The sequence below is a fragment of the Galeopterus variegatus genome, unplaced genomic scaffold (genome assembly GCF_000696425.1).
Source record: "Galeopterus variegatus unplaced genomic scaffold, G_variegatus-3.0.2 Scaffold6391, whole genome shotgun sequence".
Lineage (NCBI taxonomy): Eukaryota > Metazoa > Chordata > Mammalia > Dermoptera > Cynocephalidae > Galeopterus > Galeopterus variegatus.
Window position 1 is genome coordinate 76,077 of NW_007732502.1, and position 16,115 is coordinate 92,191.

Below are 16,115 nucleotides of genomic sequence, written 5' to 3' on the forward strand. Positions count from 1 at the left end.
GGCGGTGTGACCTGAACCTTCATCCTTGGAGAGTCGGGGCCTTTAGTGGTCCTGCCTGGACTGGGTTGTAATTTCCCATTGGCTTTAATCACAGGGCGTGGTGGGATGTCCTGTATTCCAGACACACTCTTCCTTACCTCCACGAGGAGGACAACTTCCCCTTCACAGTCCGGATCAATCACCGCAGCCGACACCACGACTCCCTTCTTAGCCTGTTGACTCAGAGGCCTGAGGAGCTCAAAATGGCCGGGTGGCAGCCCTGACTTCCAGCTCAAGGGATCATTGTGGTGTCTCCAGGTGGCAGCATTCCTCTCTGGATCCAAGACCTCTAGACCAGCACAGCATAAAGTTGTGGGCACGGGAAGCAAAAACTCTGCTAGTGGGTCCCTAGGGGTGATGGTGAGTGGTGCCACTCCCGTTTCCACCCCTTGATTCCTGGACCCATGAATCCTGGCTACGGGAGAGACAGCATCATGCACTGACCGCTGACGCACAGCTTCTACTGTCTTCTGGAGAACCTTGCCCCAGCCCTGCAAGGAATTATCACCTAGCTGGTGCAGTAATGGAGTCTTCAATGGCCATTCCACTGTTCTATCAATTAGGTGCTTCAAGATGGTGGGGAACATGGTAACACAGCAAATTCCTTGAGTATGGGCCCATTGCCAAACTTATTCGGCTGTGAGGTGAGTTCCTTGACCAGAAGCAATGCTGTGTGGAATGCCGTGATGTGGCTAAGGCATTCTGTTAGCCCACAGTGCTAGTTTTGGCAGAAGTATTGTGTGCCGGAAAGGCAAATCCATATGCAGAGTGTCTATTCCAGGAAGAACAAAACACTGCCACTTCTGCAATAGAACTGGTCCAATGTACCCAACCTGTCGCATAGCTGGCCGATCACCCCAGGGAGTGGTGCCATATTGGGGGCTCAGTGTTGGTCTCTACTGCTGGCAAATTGGGCACACAATGTTGGCCATAGCCAGGTCAGCTTTGGTGAATGGAAGTCCACAGTGCTGAGCCCAGGCATAACCTCCATCCCTGCCACCTAGGCCACTTTTCTCATGAGCCCACTGGGCACTGACCGGTAGCTGTGGAAAAAAGCTGACAGGCACCCACAGAATGGGTCATCCTTCCCACTTGATTGTTGTGGTTTTCCTCTGCTGAGGTCACCCTTTGGTGAGAATTCACATGGGACACCAATATCTTCACGTTTGTGCCCATTCAGAGAGGTCTATCCACATACATACCTCTTCCCCAAATTTCATTGTCATCAAATTTCTAATCGTGTTCCTTCCAAGTCCCTGAGCATACAGCCAAACCATCGGTTACAGCCCATGAATGGGTACATAGTCACATGTCCGGCCATTTCTCCTTCCAAGCAAAGTGAATGACCACACGCACTGCTTGAAATTCTGCCCACTGGGAGGATTTCCCTTCAGCCGCTGCCCTTCAGGGGTGTCCCAGGAAGGAGCTGTCCTGCCGCAACTGTCCACTTTCGGGTGGTGCCCGCATATCACGCAGAGCCATGTGTGAACCAGGCCTGAGTCTTCTCTTCCTCTGTCAGCTGATCGTAGGGAATTCCCCGTGAAGCCACAGGCACGGACTGAGAGAAGGCAGTGCAGCAGCAGCAGGATCCACGGGCATGTGGGCCATGTGTTAGTCCATTTCGTGTTGCTATAGCAGGATACCTGAGACTGGGTAATTTATAAAGAAAAACGACATTTATTGCTTACAGTTTCTGAGGCTGGGAAGTCCAAAGTCCATCTGGTGGTGACAGTGACCCAGGGGTCTCACACTGCAAAATGGTGGAAGCAGAGAACAGAGAGAGGGAAAGACAGACTCTCCTCCTCTTTTGAAGTCCTCAGAACCATGTCCCTTGACCACCATTTTTAATCCATTCACTACTGCTGGGTCCTACAATCCAATCACCCATGCAAGGCTCCACCTTTCATTTACCATAATAGGATTTCCCACCCTCTTAACAGGCACAGTGGGGGCCAAGTTTCTAATACATAAAACTTGGGGACACAATTCAAGCTTCAGGGAGTTTTAGGGGGACATAATTCAATCAGGCCACTTCTTCATGTAACCTACTTGTGCCTTCAGGGCCTGCTTGGGCCAGATCACGTACATACCACTTCCGTTTGATGATTGAGTGCTGCTGTGCATGTCCAGCTTTATGGCTGGGTCAGATAAGAGGCAGTTCGTGATGGGCAGCTCAGGTCACACAGTAACTTGGTGGCCCACAGTCAAGTGTTCTGTTTCTGCTAAGGCCCAGTTGCAGGCCGAGAGCTGTTTCTCAAAAGAGAGTACTTATTTGCAGAGGTTTGCAGGGCCTTGCTCCAAATTCCCATGGGCCTCTGATGCGCCTCACCTGTGGGGCCTGCCAAGGCCTCCAAGCGGCATCCCTCTCTGCTGCTGACTCCTCAAGCACCACTGGGTGTGCTGGAACATATGGCCCAAGGAGCAGAGCAGCTTGCACAGCAGCCTGGACCCGTTGCAGAGCCTTCTTTTCTGGACCCCACTCAAAGCTAGCAGCTTTTTGGGTCATGGAGTAAATAAGCCATAGTAACACACCAAATGAGGAATATGTTGTCTTCAAAATCCAAAGATGCCCAATAGCCGTTGTGCCTCTTTTTCTTGGTTGCAGGAGATCCATGTTTTAGCCACCCAACCAAATTTGTAAAGCTCTACGTTTATTTCAACGGATAAAATGTTAACCACATTCTGCACTTTTCTTTTCTTTTTCTTTCTTTTTTTTTCCTTTTTGTCTTTTTTCATGACCGGCAACGGATCGCAACCCTCAGTGTTGCGTCCGTACCGGACCGGGACCGGCAACGGGATCGCAACCCTCGGTGTTGCTCCCGCACCTCGCTCAGCCAGTGAGCAGCTGGTCTGTATGTGGGATCCGAGCCCTCGGCGGGAGCGCCGCTGCACTCCCAAGTGGCGCCACCGGGCAGGTCCCTCTTTTTCTTTTTTTTTATAAAGATGACCGGTAAGGGGATCTCAACCCTTGGCATGGTGTTGTCAGCACCATCCTCCCCCAGTGAGCCAACCAACCATCCCTATATGGGATCCCAACCCATGGCCTTGGTGTTATCAGCATCACACTCTCCCGAGTGAGGCAGGGCCGGCCCTACATTCTGCACTTTTCTTTCCTCCATTCTTTCATAATGGCTCACGCTGAGCAGTCTGGATGCTAAACTGGTGTGTTTTAAGCTTTTGGGACTGGAGGAGCTCATGTCTCAGCCCCGGCAGATTCTTGTTCACAGAAAGCCCTCTCCTCTTCTCCCCGGTAAACAGCCCACTGAATCTCTTAAGCATTAAGTATCCAGTAATTTCCCTAGTCAGCCATTGAGGTCTCGGCATATGGTAAGACACAAAGAAAGAAAGAAAAAATGTTCAAAGGTAATAGGGAATAAAAAACAACTATCTTGCATTATTTTAGTTTTTATCTTTTTTCCCCTGAAAATTAAGCTCCTTTGCTTTTTTTCAGTAGGGCAAAGAAACCAGGTCATGCAACAAATCAAGATAATCATGATTTAACTGTGTAAACGTATGACCTCAGGTGATCCTGCTCATAGGGGCTGATGTGCACTTGCACATGAGGTGATTTTGCTGGGCTTTGGATAAAATTTTCTATAAAGAGTAACAATAAAATCAGGCACTAGAAAGAGTAGAGGTCAGAAAGGAAAATCCACTTAGATCATTGACATTTGCTGCCTTCAAGTATACATGTCAGTTGAAACTGTGTACCCCAGTTGGGAATATTTCAGGGAAAGTCAAATCTTCTTTCCTAATCTCTGAAAGAAAACCCATTCACCAAATTTATTACCCTCCTAAAAGTTTGTTAAATAGCCTTCCTCAGCAAATTATAACAGAAAAGAGTGGTAGAGTTCCTCTTTAGCAGCGACATACGAGAGAATATTCGAGAGAAGAGCTGGGATTCAGGGAAGTCCACTGGTCTTTCCGACACTCTTGACAAATCTTTCTTTCATTCATTCAGTGAAAATTTATTGATCATTGTATCAACCAGGATCGCAACAGGAAACAGATGGCACACTCAAAATAGGATGATTCAAGGAAGGATTATTTGTGAAGATGGGAATGCAAGCCCACCTAAAGGGACGGTCCCAACCTCCAGCTGGCAGCAGCTAACCCCTGAAGGAAGTGGCTGCCAGCACCCAGAGGGGCAGAGCCGTGCGCAGGAGACCACCCGAGGCGCAGTGAGCGTCAGGAACAGCCGGCTGGAGGTGGTGGGTAGGAGCCAGGGACTCAGTCTCTGACCTCGCTCGCTTCCTTCCGTCTCCCCCCACCCATATGGTTGATGTGGTGCACACAGCTGAGTCTGCGGGAGGAGATGGTGGAGAGGGGATCGGCAGGGGCCAACAGGGGACATCGGCACAAGTGTCTACATGGTGCCAGGCACCTTTTATAGGTGTTTAGGATTCATCAGTGAACAAGTCACACAAAAATTCTTGTTCTGGCAGAGGGAACATTCTAGAAAAGGGAGGCAAATGATGAACATTGAGTATAATAATCAAGTAAAATATATAACAGGTTAGAAGAGATGATTAGAGCAGGTTAAGGACATCCATGGGACAGAAGGCGGGGGGGGTGAGGAGTGGGGAGTGGGGTAAGGTGGAGGGACCAAGTGGCACTTGTCCCTCACATTGGAAGAGATGTGCTGACATGCCCCACGTGGCTGGACCCCAGCAGTTTTACTGAGACAGTCCCCTGAATCTTTGTGGGATGTTTCTTGCTCTCCAGCACATTGTCTAGCGAAGATGCTCATTCCTGCTCCCTAGGTCCTTCCGGCACTGTCATCAATGGGATGGACGGACTTGGCATCCTGCGGGATGGAAAGGTTCCCCAGGTCCCTACAGACTAGATTCTCATCCACGGCTGGAGAGTAGGGACAGCCCCAGGGCAGGGCAGCAACGTGGGCTGTTGGCTCTGCCAGCTGAGAGCAAACTGCTGCTGACCAGCCTCACCCACTGACACAGAGAGAAAAACACTTGCCCAAAAGGGCAAGCCTGAGCCTCAGCCCTGATCAGCTCGTTACTAACACCGCCAACACGCCATCAGGCACACGAATCTTTCTTCCTGGTGACGTGACCACGACTGGGTAAACATCTCTGATACCACCTTCAGCAGCAGAAAGCTTAGAGTCAAACCTGGTGGCTTTTGTAAGCTGCATGCCCACATTTGCTTGCGACGTTGTGCAACCTCAGACCCAGCTCTATAGCACGTTCGGGAGGTGGGGGGGCGGTGTTCAGCAAGGTCAGAGCGGATGAAGGAGAGAGGAAGGGACGCAGTCAGAGGCGGGGACAGAGCCTGCATACACTACGAGCACTCGGCTTATTCTGCGTGCAGCAGACCACCGCAGGGTCCTGAGCAGGTTCTGAGTTACATTTCAGGAGGGTCACTGTGGCTGCTAGACTGAGAATAAAATGAGGGGACCAGGAGAGGACGCAATGAATCCAGTTAGGTTACTGCAAAACTCCAGGCCAGAGGTGAGGGTGAGAGACGGCTGGATTCTGGATAGATCCCAAAGGGAGGGGCAACAGGGCTTTCTGAGCGACTGGATGCAGGATGTGAAAGAAAGAGGCATGGATGCTGACTCCTAGGTTTTGAACCTGGGCAGCTGAATGCATGGACTTAACCCCTATCTGCTGGTGACTGCTCCGTGCCAGGCCCACGCTGTCACCAGGCCGTGGAGGTGACTACGGAAGGTACGGCGCATGGCTGCGAGGCTGGAGCAGCAAGGGGCAGGGGAGGGGAGGGCGGCCGTGTGACTAAATAGGTCCATACAACATGATACGATGGGGATGTCTATCCTTTCCCTGGGGGTGCAGAGGGGCGTGCCAAGGAAAGCGCTCCGGAGCAGGTGGTGGTTGAGCAGAGTTGCAAAGAGTGAGTAGAAATCCTCCAGCCGAACCAGAGGGGGCCTTGAGGCCATGGGAAAGACAAGGGCCAGAGCAAGGAGCCTAGGAGGAGCAGGCTCGTGCACCAGAGGCTTGTGCGTGGTTCCCGCAGGGGCACCGCTGGGGCAGATGGGCAGCCGGGGGCATGAGCAACAGACACGGCTAGGACCAGCCTTTGCAGTTTCTGCCGACATGACCCAACCCCCAGTATCAAGCCTGCGAGGTGAGGTGGCTTAGAGGTGGTGAGAGGCCGGAAAGGTACTACTGCCACAGTGGAGATGAAGAGAAGGAACAATAAACAAGGGACAAATGTCGGCCCTATGGTCTGACTGGATGCTGGCAGTGACAGAGGGCAGAGTCAGAGATGGCACCCAGCTTTCCAGCTAGGATGCCAACCAAACAGGAAACCCAGAAGCAGAAGCGTGATTAAGGAGGAAAACATGAGTTCAGTCTGGGATGTGTGAAGCTGAAGTACCTGGTAGGTCATCCGGGTAGAGACTGTCTAGTAAGGGGCTGAATCTAGTGCTCGGGGGAGGGTTCTAGATCGGAGAAAGTTGGGGGGTGTCAGTATTCAGGTGATGAGACTCAGAATGGAGACTGGACCCTGGGAACAAAACCTGTGCAGGTACACAGTTAGGAATGTCCAGAGGGGTGGGGGGCCAGAAGTGGGAGGCAGGAAGGCCCCCAGGGAGAGGCTGGGCTGGCCCGACCCCCGGCTTCCTGTGCCGAGCTGGACTTTGGACCCACCTGTGATCCGGAGGTGAGGCTGTGGGTGAAGAGTCTGGACTCATGGCCCAAGGATTAGAGTGGGACACACACAGATGTCACAGGAAATCTATCAGGGAGTTTACTTCACTAACTTTTTTTTTTTCTTTTAAAGATGACCGGTAAGGGGATCTTAACCCTTGACTTGATGTTGTCAGCACCACGCTCTCCCAAGTGAGCCAACCAGCCATCCCTACATGGGATCCAAACCTGCGGCCCCGGTGCCAACAGCACCACACTCTCCTGAGTGAGCCAGGGGCCGGCCCCTTACTTCACTAACTTGATCACATATTCCTTAAAAATATATTTTAATGTCTATCACATTTAGGCCTTGTATGACCTGAATATACTCAGGACAGCTGTTTTAGAAATTCTGATGAATTAAGACATTACTGGTAGATTTTTAAACTAAACATTTTCTAGTAGGCTTTTAAAAACTTAAGACTAAGATTTTAGGTATGAAAGTGTTTACCTTCAGCTTTAGTGGTTAAATTTTGGTAAAAACTGAAAAGTTATTCAGGGTTCCCTTATGTAACAATTACCCGGATTTCAGACACCTGTAGGGAAAAATTAACAAGAACGAAGCAATCTAAGTACACATGCTAAGAAATAAGGAGAAAGTGCTAATAAAGGAGATGCTTTTTGGCTCTAACATCTTAAGATTTCAAATGTTGTTTTACTGACTAATGAAAGGATACAGTCCAACTGAATAACAGGAAATTACATATTATGAAATAGACATATAAAATTTAATTGCTTTGGTTTAAAATACATCTTCACTGATATAATTAAAAACAAGACAAAATCAATTTCATAAAACAAAATATAAAATATTATTGTTATACAACCCGTGTCCCATATCTTATCTTAGAAAACCAGGAATTTAGTTCACATACTTCATTAGAGTATTTTAACCTAAGAATGTAACTATCAATCCTACTTATACAAATGACTTATTCTAGTTCCCTGAACCTAAAGATACCCGTGATCTTATTTTTGTTATAAAATTACATTTTTAGTATTTTTATATATTTAAACATGTGTACAAAATGTTCCCCTGCCATAGTAATATATTCTCATAAATTCATGAATGCTTTCCAGAATTGTTAACACACAAGATGATCAAAGCTCGAAGACTCTGAAACATGATAAAATAACAATCATTTCTTATATCAGGAAGATTACAAAGAATGCCATTTTGAGAAGTATTACTTGCTACACAATAATTACATATAATTAAATTATGTGTTTTGTAGTTACTGTGTGTGTTTATATAGGTACATCTGACTGATACTAGCATATACCACAGACATGAATTGCAGTTTTTCTTTTACTTCATTTGTTAAACAGTGCAGAAATCCAAATAACAACATTCTCATAGCAAACAATCTGTCATTTCAGAAGGTTTTGCTATGCAGTAGAACTGCTTGTGTTTGGGAAAACACAGAGAAAGCTTTGAGTGGGTTCCACTAAGCACAGTATTCTATCTGCTTGGTACACATCAACAAAAATAACTTAGCTTTTTGTCTAGGGAAAGTCTTTAAGGTAGGTCTTATTGCATATCTTCACTGTATGTACACAGACACCATATTTATATATTATATATTTATATAAGACATGTATGTACACATTTACAGACACAGACCTTCAAAAATATATTGCACTTATATACAATGCAGCTTTATCTTAACTAATTTCATACTGTAACCCATTAAAGTTCTTCATAAGAAAGGCAGTTGATATGTCCAAGAAAGTTGCAGAGGAAGATTTTGGTAACATGCCCTATTTTAGTAAACATTTATTGGAGGATGAGAGTTAAGGGAGAAAGGGCTCACCCTTTACTCTGCAGGTGCTGCTCCCACTAACCTGAGGCAGCTGAAGTCATTCTGAGTTCAGGCAAGAGTATAAAATCCCTAAATCCAAGTCCCTTGTTTTTTTCTGACTTCCTCTAGTGAGCAGGCCCACTAATGTTGTAGAGACAAGGTAGATATTCCAATATTATGATAAATAACAGCAGAACTTAAAGGTTCTGAGAGAGAATGTTAGATCTTGGAACAAACTTTTCACTTTTAATACTAAGTATGTCAGAACATTCAAACTAGTGGTCTATGGATTTCTCCGTCACCTGAAACGCACCAATGCAATATAGTAAATGCCATCTCCAAGCCAAATGCAGCTCCATCTCCAACTCGAAAGGAATCCCTTCCCTTGACACCCGCCTGTGTTTGCACAATGGCCAATGGGCGGACCTGCACCTGCCAAACAGAAAGATCTGGGTAACACCTTCATTTAACTCGGGAGCACGGGGGACCTGCTGGCCTTTAGATTTCTGTCAGGGTGAGTTTGTACGACCCGCCCGCTTAATGGGCGGACCTGCACCTGCCAAACAGTAAGATCTGGGTAACACCTTCATTTAACTCGGGGGCACGGGGGACCTGCTGGCCTTTAGATTTCTGTCAGGGTGAGTTTGTACGACCCGCCCGCTTCTTCGATCTGAAGCTGGAAGGTGTCTTCATTGGAGTAATGCTTCACAATGTTGTCATCCATGTTCACCAGTATCCTGCAAGAGGAGAGACAGACAGGTGGACTTCACTCCTCCCCGCTTCCGAGGCACAACTAGACGTTATAGTTAGCTCTGCCACTTACTAGCTGGGACCCGTGAGGTGAATGATTTAAACCTCCCTAAGCCTCAGTTTCCTCATCTGTAACATGGGGATAACAATCGTGCCGATCCTATGAGGTTGTTGTGAGAATTAGATGAGGCTGCGAATCAAGAGAACCACTTGTAACAGAGCATGGCACGTGGCGCATGGCAAACAAAAAACACCAGCTTACTTACTGTTGTTATTTCTGGCATGTAGCACTCAATAAATAGCACCTATTATAATATAACAAAATAAACCTACAGAAGGAATATTTCATTGGTCCAACTTTAGAAAGCATATCAATAAAATTAATCTACATGATGGCTTCAGCCATGGCTGCTTGACAAATTATCTTCCCTGGCAAGTTATCTTCAAAGTTTAAATGAACTCCTATTAAGTTCAACCCTTCCCGCCAGACTCATCTAGAAAATTCCTGTTAGGATTTGTTTTGGAATTAAGCTGAAAAATTCTCATGCTATATCCTGCTTGATCCAGGGCAGGACGGTGGAGGAAAGAACAAGGCTTCAGAGTCAGTCAAAACTGAATCTGCGTCATGGCTCCACCACCATCAAGCCACACGATCTCGGGCAAGTCTCTCCAGCTCTCTGAGCCTCAGCTGCCTTGTCTATAAACTACAAACAGTAACGCCCATCTGAGAAAAAGGATGTGAAAATTAAACAAGGGGACACGTGAAGCACCTGATCCAGTGCCTACTCCCGATGGGCACTGTGCTGATGGGGCTGTCCTCAGTGCACCCCACCCCACCACGCGCACCCTGAGCTTGGAGCCACCCCTGCTGCCACGTACGGGAAGGGCAAGTACAGATTTTACTTGAAAAAACAATGCGCAAAAATGTCCTTGAAGGTAGATCAATGTTATGTAAATACTTTAAGAAAAACCAGCTTCTAGCATTAGTGTTCCTCTGGCTGTTTCTGGACTGGGCACACGCTTGTGTGTTCCACACAAGGCTCACGGAATGTTAACGTGCTTAGGGCACACAGAGTGCTGGCCACTGCTTACCCCTTTTTACACTTCTTAAATATTTTTCCAATCTTGTCATGGGGAACGTCATACTTGTCTGAGATCTAAAAGAGCAAAGAGAAATAATTACAGAACACTGTCTTCATGGCTTTAAGAAACAAACAACTATATATATGCACACACATGCGTGCGCACACACACATACACACACAATCACTCAACTTTTTTTCAAAAACGCAAACACAAAGAAATGGAAATGATCATGTCCCGACGGGGGTGTCCTTTGAAGGGAGCTAGAATCAGGTTCTTGTTATGTCCCCCTAATTTATGCAGACGTCAATAAGCCGATTGGTTGAAAAAAAAGTCTACAACTAGGACAAGGTGAGTGTATTATGTGGTCAGTTTTTTTTTTAAATAGATTTTATTTCTACAGAGCGGTTTTAGGTTTACAGAAAAAGTGAGTAGCAAGTACAGAGCTCCCACAGCCCTGCCTCCCTGTCACTCACATCTTATGTCAGTGTGCTGTGTCTGTCATGCACGGTGAGCCACTACTGCTGCAGTATCATCGACTCAAAGCCACTGTTCACATTAGGGTTGGCTCTGTGCTACACCTTCCGTGGGTCTGACAGATGTACAATGACCTGTGTCCACACAGCCCTAGATATTCTGATCATCTGTATAAAGGCCTTGCTTTGGGGTCAGACACATGTAAATGGAATCACTTTATTAATTAGCAGGGGACCTTTCTGATGCTCAGTCTTTCCTCATCAAGAGGGCTGCCAGTTAGCTCAGCTGGTTACAGCGAGGTGTTACAACATCAAGGTCAAGGTCAAGGGTTTGGATCCCCATACTGGCCAGCTGCTATGCTGTGAAGATGAAAGAATGTCTGCCACAAAGCAGAAGTTAGCGTTTTAGAAACAGTTATGGGAAGAGGAAAGCATTTTCATATCCCATAGTCCAGAAGAAACATCAAAGTCCCTGATCACAAATCAAGATCTCTGCCCCTGCTGGCTCTTCCCAGAGCCTCTGCAGTAAGTGGGAAGGAACCTGCGAGAGCACAAAGGCTCAGGCCACACGCAGCCGCCGCCACCCCTGTCTCGGCTCTCTCCTCTGTAACAGGCAGTGTGTGGCCCACACCTTGCAGTGACCCTGCCCCTGTCAACTCTGGCTGTCTTCCTTTGAGGGCATAAAGGCTGTTTTTAAAGAGAAAGGAGGAAGTGCTCCAAGGACAAACAGCTGATGCAGTCTCAGTCAGACGCTTCATTTGGACGTGTTGCCCAGACCACTCTCAGATGGGGACCGTGGCGGAGCCCCGGCCTGCAGGGCAGCTCACAGCAGCACTGAGAGGGGGGCCTCCGTCAATCTAACAAAAGTATGCACTTCAGACCAAACCCCAGCTCAGGGCTCTCACCAGACAAACAAGATCGCTTCTCTTCTGTATCACAGGATGATAGCACTTTGTACATTTATGAAATCCCAGCCCCAAGANTCATATCCCATAGTCCAGAAGAAACATCAAAGTCCCTGATCACAAATCAAGATCTCTGCCCTGCTGGCTCTAGCCAGAGCCTCTGCAGTAAGTGGGAAGGAACCTGCGAGAGCACGAAGGCTCAGGCCACACGCAGCCGCCGCCACCCCTGTCTCGGCCCTCTCCTCTGTAACGGGCAGTGTGTGGCCCACACCTTGCAGTGACCCTGCCCCTGTCAACTCTGGCTGTCTTCCTTTGAGGGCATAAAGGCTGTTTTTAAAGAGAAAGGAGGAAGTGCTTCAAGGACAAACAGCTGATGCAGTCTCGGTCAGACGCTTCATTTGGATGTGTTGCCCAGACCACTCTCAGATGGGGACCGTGGCGGAGCCCCGGCCTGCAGGGCAGCTCACGGCAGCACTGAGAGGGGGGCCTCCGTCAATCTAACAAAAGTATGCACTTCAGACCAAACCCCAGCTCAGGGCTCTCACCAGACAAACAAGATCACTTCTCTTCTGTATCACAGGATGATAGCACTTTGTACATTTATGAAATCCCAGCCCCAAGAGATGTAAGAGCCTGTCGTGAGCTCCTCGTGAGTTGTGAACAAATCACACTGGTACAGTAATTCTCCTCTTTTCACTCTCCTCTCTCCCCACGATCAAGAGTTTGCATGATTCTTAAGAAATCATGAAGGGTCCTCAAAAGATAAAGAGAAGCCCTGGAGAAAAAGCAGGAAGCAGGCGATGACAGTGACCATGGTGCTGTCAGTGACACCCGCAGGAAGGGCCACGTGGACACATCTGGGAACTCCGGGCGCTTCTCCTGAGAGACTGTCCCCTTACCCTGCTTGACTCGTTTTCACCGCACTTACCTGTACCTGAAAAGTTAGAAGGTAATTTCTTTGCTTATTTTATTGTCTCTGTCTTCATAACCAGAATTTAACTCCATTCAGCACTGTGCCAACCACTCCTGTAACTCCAGTGCCAACAACACTGCCTGGCACAGAGCAAGCCCTTAATAAAGATTTGCTACATGGATTCGACACTCTCTAGTTGTCAGGGGTCACCGGGAAACATATTTCTAGTCCAATATGTGCATGCTTCGAGCTCAAAGATTTCTATGTCTATCAAGGACTGAGATTGGTAAGTATCAGGATACAATGCCAATCGCTTCAATTTTACCCTAGGGCGAAGCCAAAATGGGAAATCAGCATAGCACCCCTCCACATCGTCTCTCTTACTGACATCCCAAAAGGGAATACTGGGATCAGTTTACCCCAGCCCTTTGCTGAGATCCTGTAGGAAGGATTTATGGTCATCCCTGGTTACACCTCTAATTTTCTCAAATATGCTTTGGGTAAGATCTTGACACAGTTCAGTAGTTCCCTATGATCAGGAGTTTCAAAGGCTGTATGAAGTTTTTAAGATTTTACTTGATAAAAAGTTTTTGTTAGCTTCTAAATGATTTGCTAAATGGCAGTCTCCCTTTAACCCAAGTGCATCAAAATTAAGCTGTTTCGTAGGCCATGACAAATTCATTCAATTCAGTGCAGTAGACACGACTGAATGATTACCACCTACCAACTCGAGTGCCAGGCACAGTGCAGTAAGACCCCCCGGGTGGATGAGACAGACGTGGGCAAATGAGGACCACCTGAGGCAGGATAAAATGCGGGACAGGCCACAGGCGTACACACAGCACCATGACTCGGAAATGCATAAAAGATTCCAGCACAGCTAAAGAACGTGGATTGTCTAATATAATTTTTTCAGTGGAATTCTATGTAAGTTTGCTTTCATTTTTAAAGGGGATCACAGAGTTTATCCTACTTACAGCTTCCATCAAGCCCTTCAAAGAGGGAGTCTTGAGCATCAGGGCATCAAAGACTTCTTCTGACTCCTTTCGAACGTAGAGCAGCACTAATCAACCCCCAACCAGGAATACGGAGGTGGAAAAAAAAAAAAAAAAAGAATGTAGTTAATTTATATGAGCAAAATACAAAACCAGATCACAGGTACTGGTCAAAACAAAAAGACACATTCACATCAAGGGCAACAAACACAAACCAATACAAAATTTGTCTTAAGGGACACAAGTTTCAACTGGTCTTTTAACTCTGCTCTAAGTCCCAGCTCGAGCTGGAGCTGGTCCCAGGGAAAAGCACCCAAGAGAAACTGCACAAGACATGTCTGAAAGACGTTCGCCTGTGACAGGTTCAGAACTTGCTTGCTTCTGATTTAAAACTCCCACTAAGAAATGGAAGACAACACACCTCTCTTTGGTTCTTCTATCCGGGTCAGTTTAACAGGAGGTGGGACAGAAAAGTCATCTTCCACTCCAAATGGACCCCTTTTCAAGGCAGAGCTGCAGGCAAAGCAAAACACACAATCACGACTTCAACTTAAATCAACTGCATAAACAAAAAGAGTTTTAGGGTATGTCAGTGAATTTTAGATTCATAATGACTTTCATGCTTTAACCAGCCCAGCTTCCTTATTTTGTGGATGGAAAATCTGAGGCACAGAGAAAGGTACTAACTGCACCAGGGCTTGTGGACATTTAATGGCAGACCTGGGACAACACTCAGGCTACCTGCCTGACATCCGCCATCACTCTCACTCTAGAGGAAGCTGCCTTCTCAAGGATGAAGAGCTTCTTTTCAGGAAAAATTTTATGGAGGAGGTAGGATCTGATGTAACCTTGTATAGGTGGTAACGGAGGAGACAGCACTTCAAAAAAGCGAGAAGGTGTGAGCAGGGAAACGTGAAGCAAGGCTGGCAGAATGTCCCAGAGGAAGACAAAGCTGGAAAAGGAGACCGGCTCTACTATGGAGCATCTTGATTGCTCAGCTCTAAGGAATTATAGATTTCACATCGCAGGTGAGAGGGAACCTTTGAAAGTTCTGCAAGACAGAATGCTGTAACCAAAGCGTGTGGTCAAGACTGCAGGGGAGTCCAGGCCCTACAAGCAGAATAACCAGTTAGAGGACTCTGGTGACAATGGGGCCTATGATTCTAAAGGCTTAAAACGCAGTACTGAGGCTGGCCAGTTAGCTCAGTTGGCTAGAGTGCAGCCTTATAACAGCAAGGTCTTGGGTTTGGATCCCTGTACTGGCCAGCCCCCTGCAAAATAATAAAATAAAAAATACAATAAAATATAGTATTGTCAGTGGAAACAGAAAGGGGACAAGGGACCCAGGAACGTTTGAGGAAACAAGGGCCCAGAGCAAGTGACTCCCACATTATGGACTGGGGTGAGTGAGACAGTAGTAAAACAGCTAAAAATGAAGGAAGCGAGTGCTTGATTTTGAGCAGAAGATCCCTTCAGGAACAGGGGCTGGGCCTTGTCATACTGTCTTTCTCAGTTCCCAGCACGCACCAGGCACCCAGTGAAGATACCTGTAGGATTCGTGTCTGGAAACACTAAGAATTAAAGAGGTGGAGCAGTACGCTGGCCTCCAGATGGCAACAGGTGTGGGGGTGTGAGTGTCCCCAAAATGACAGTCCAGTCTTCAGAGTGGATAAAAGATGAGGGACAGCAGAGGGCTGAGGAATGACATTTGTCAAAGCCTAGGTTCTTTCCACCATAATGCACTTTTCTGAGGGTAGATTAGTATCGAGAGAAAAGGAGATTTAAAAACTGAGAGAATCTTCCCCTTGTTGAAACACTCGGTCCTAAGGCCACCAGGAAGAACAAGCAAGGCTGGGGTCTGGATAAGGTAAGCGGGGCGGGGGAGCTCCAATGGCCCAAAGAGAGCAGCAGAGCCTCAGCGTGGGACAGCGTCTGAGCAGGTGGGCTGTGGCGCGGGAGGTCAAGCCCACGTGGGTGAGCGGGTGTCCGCACTGGGGAAGTTCATCAGTATCCTGATCCTCCAAAAGAAAGAGAGTTCCTCAAAGCAGAGGCTGATTCTAGGGCTGGAGAAGGGAAAACACAAGTCCCTGAGAGCTCAAAGGAGGTGCTCAAAGGATGAGGAGCAGGTGAAAGGACCCAGGAACCAGCTTGAAGGGATCCCACTGACCAACTCTGGGACAATCAGAGCATCAGAGTATGTGGTAGTAATGGGCTACGGCTTATTTAATAAAACAGGAAACTATGAGTCCATCCCGATATAAATAAGTTAATGAGTAAATTGAAAGTCTGATGAGAAATAAGGTATTTACAAAGCTTCACTCTACCTCCCCGCACAAAAACACTTATTACAAAAGGAGAAAGTTCATGGTGGAAAAGCCTGGCAGGATGCCACCTCAATCAAGTGATCCACATGAACACCACCAGCGATGGGATAAACCAAAAGGGAATGTCCCTGACAGGTCATCCCAAGAAGAACACAGCCAT

At 47.3% G+C, this 16,115-nt stretch overlaps 1 protein-coding gene across 1 annotated transcript in view; it reads right to left on the reverse strand.

Moving 5' to 3' along the window:
* Positions 1-9,120: 9,120 nt before the first annotated feature.
* Positions 9,121-16,115, reverse strand: part of GRHL1 (grainyhead-like 1 (Drosophila)) — a gene marked incomplete at its 5' end in the record, with an annotated part of 22,177 nt that continues 15,182 nt past the window's right edge. The window contains 4 exons of the mRNA XM_008590819.1: positions 9,121-9,246; positions 10,352-10,416; positions 13,614-13,699; positions 14,053-14,144. Coding sequence (XP_008589041.1) covers positions 9,132-9,246; positions 10,352-10,416; positions 13,614-13,699; positions 14,053-14,144 — 358 coding nt within the window. The remainder of the gene's footprint in view (positions 9,247-10,351; positions 10,417-13,613; positions 13,700-14,052; positions 14,145-16,115) is intronic.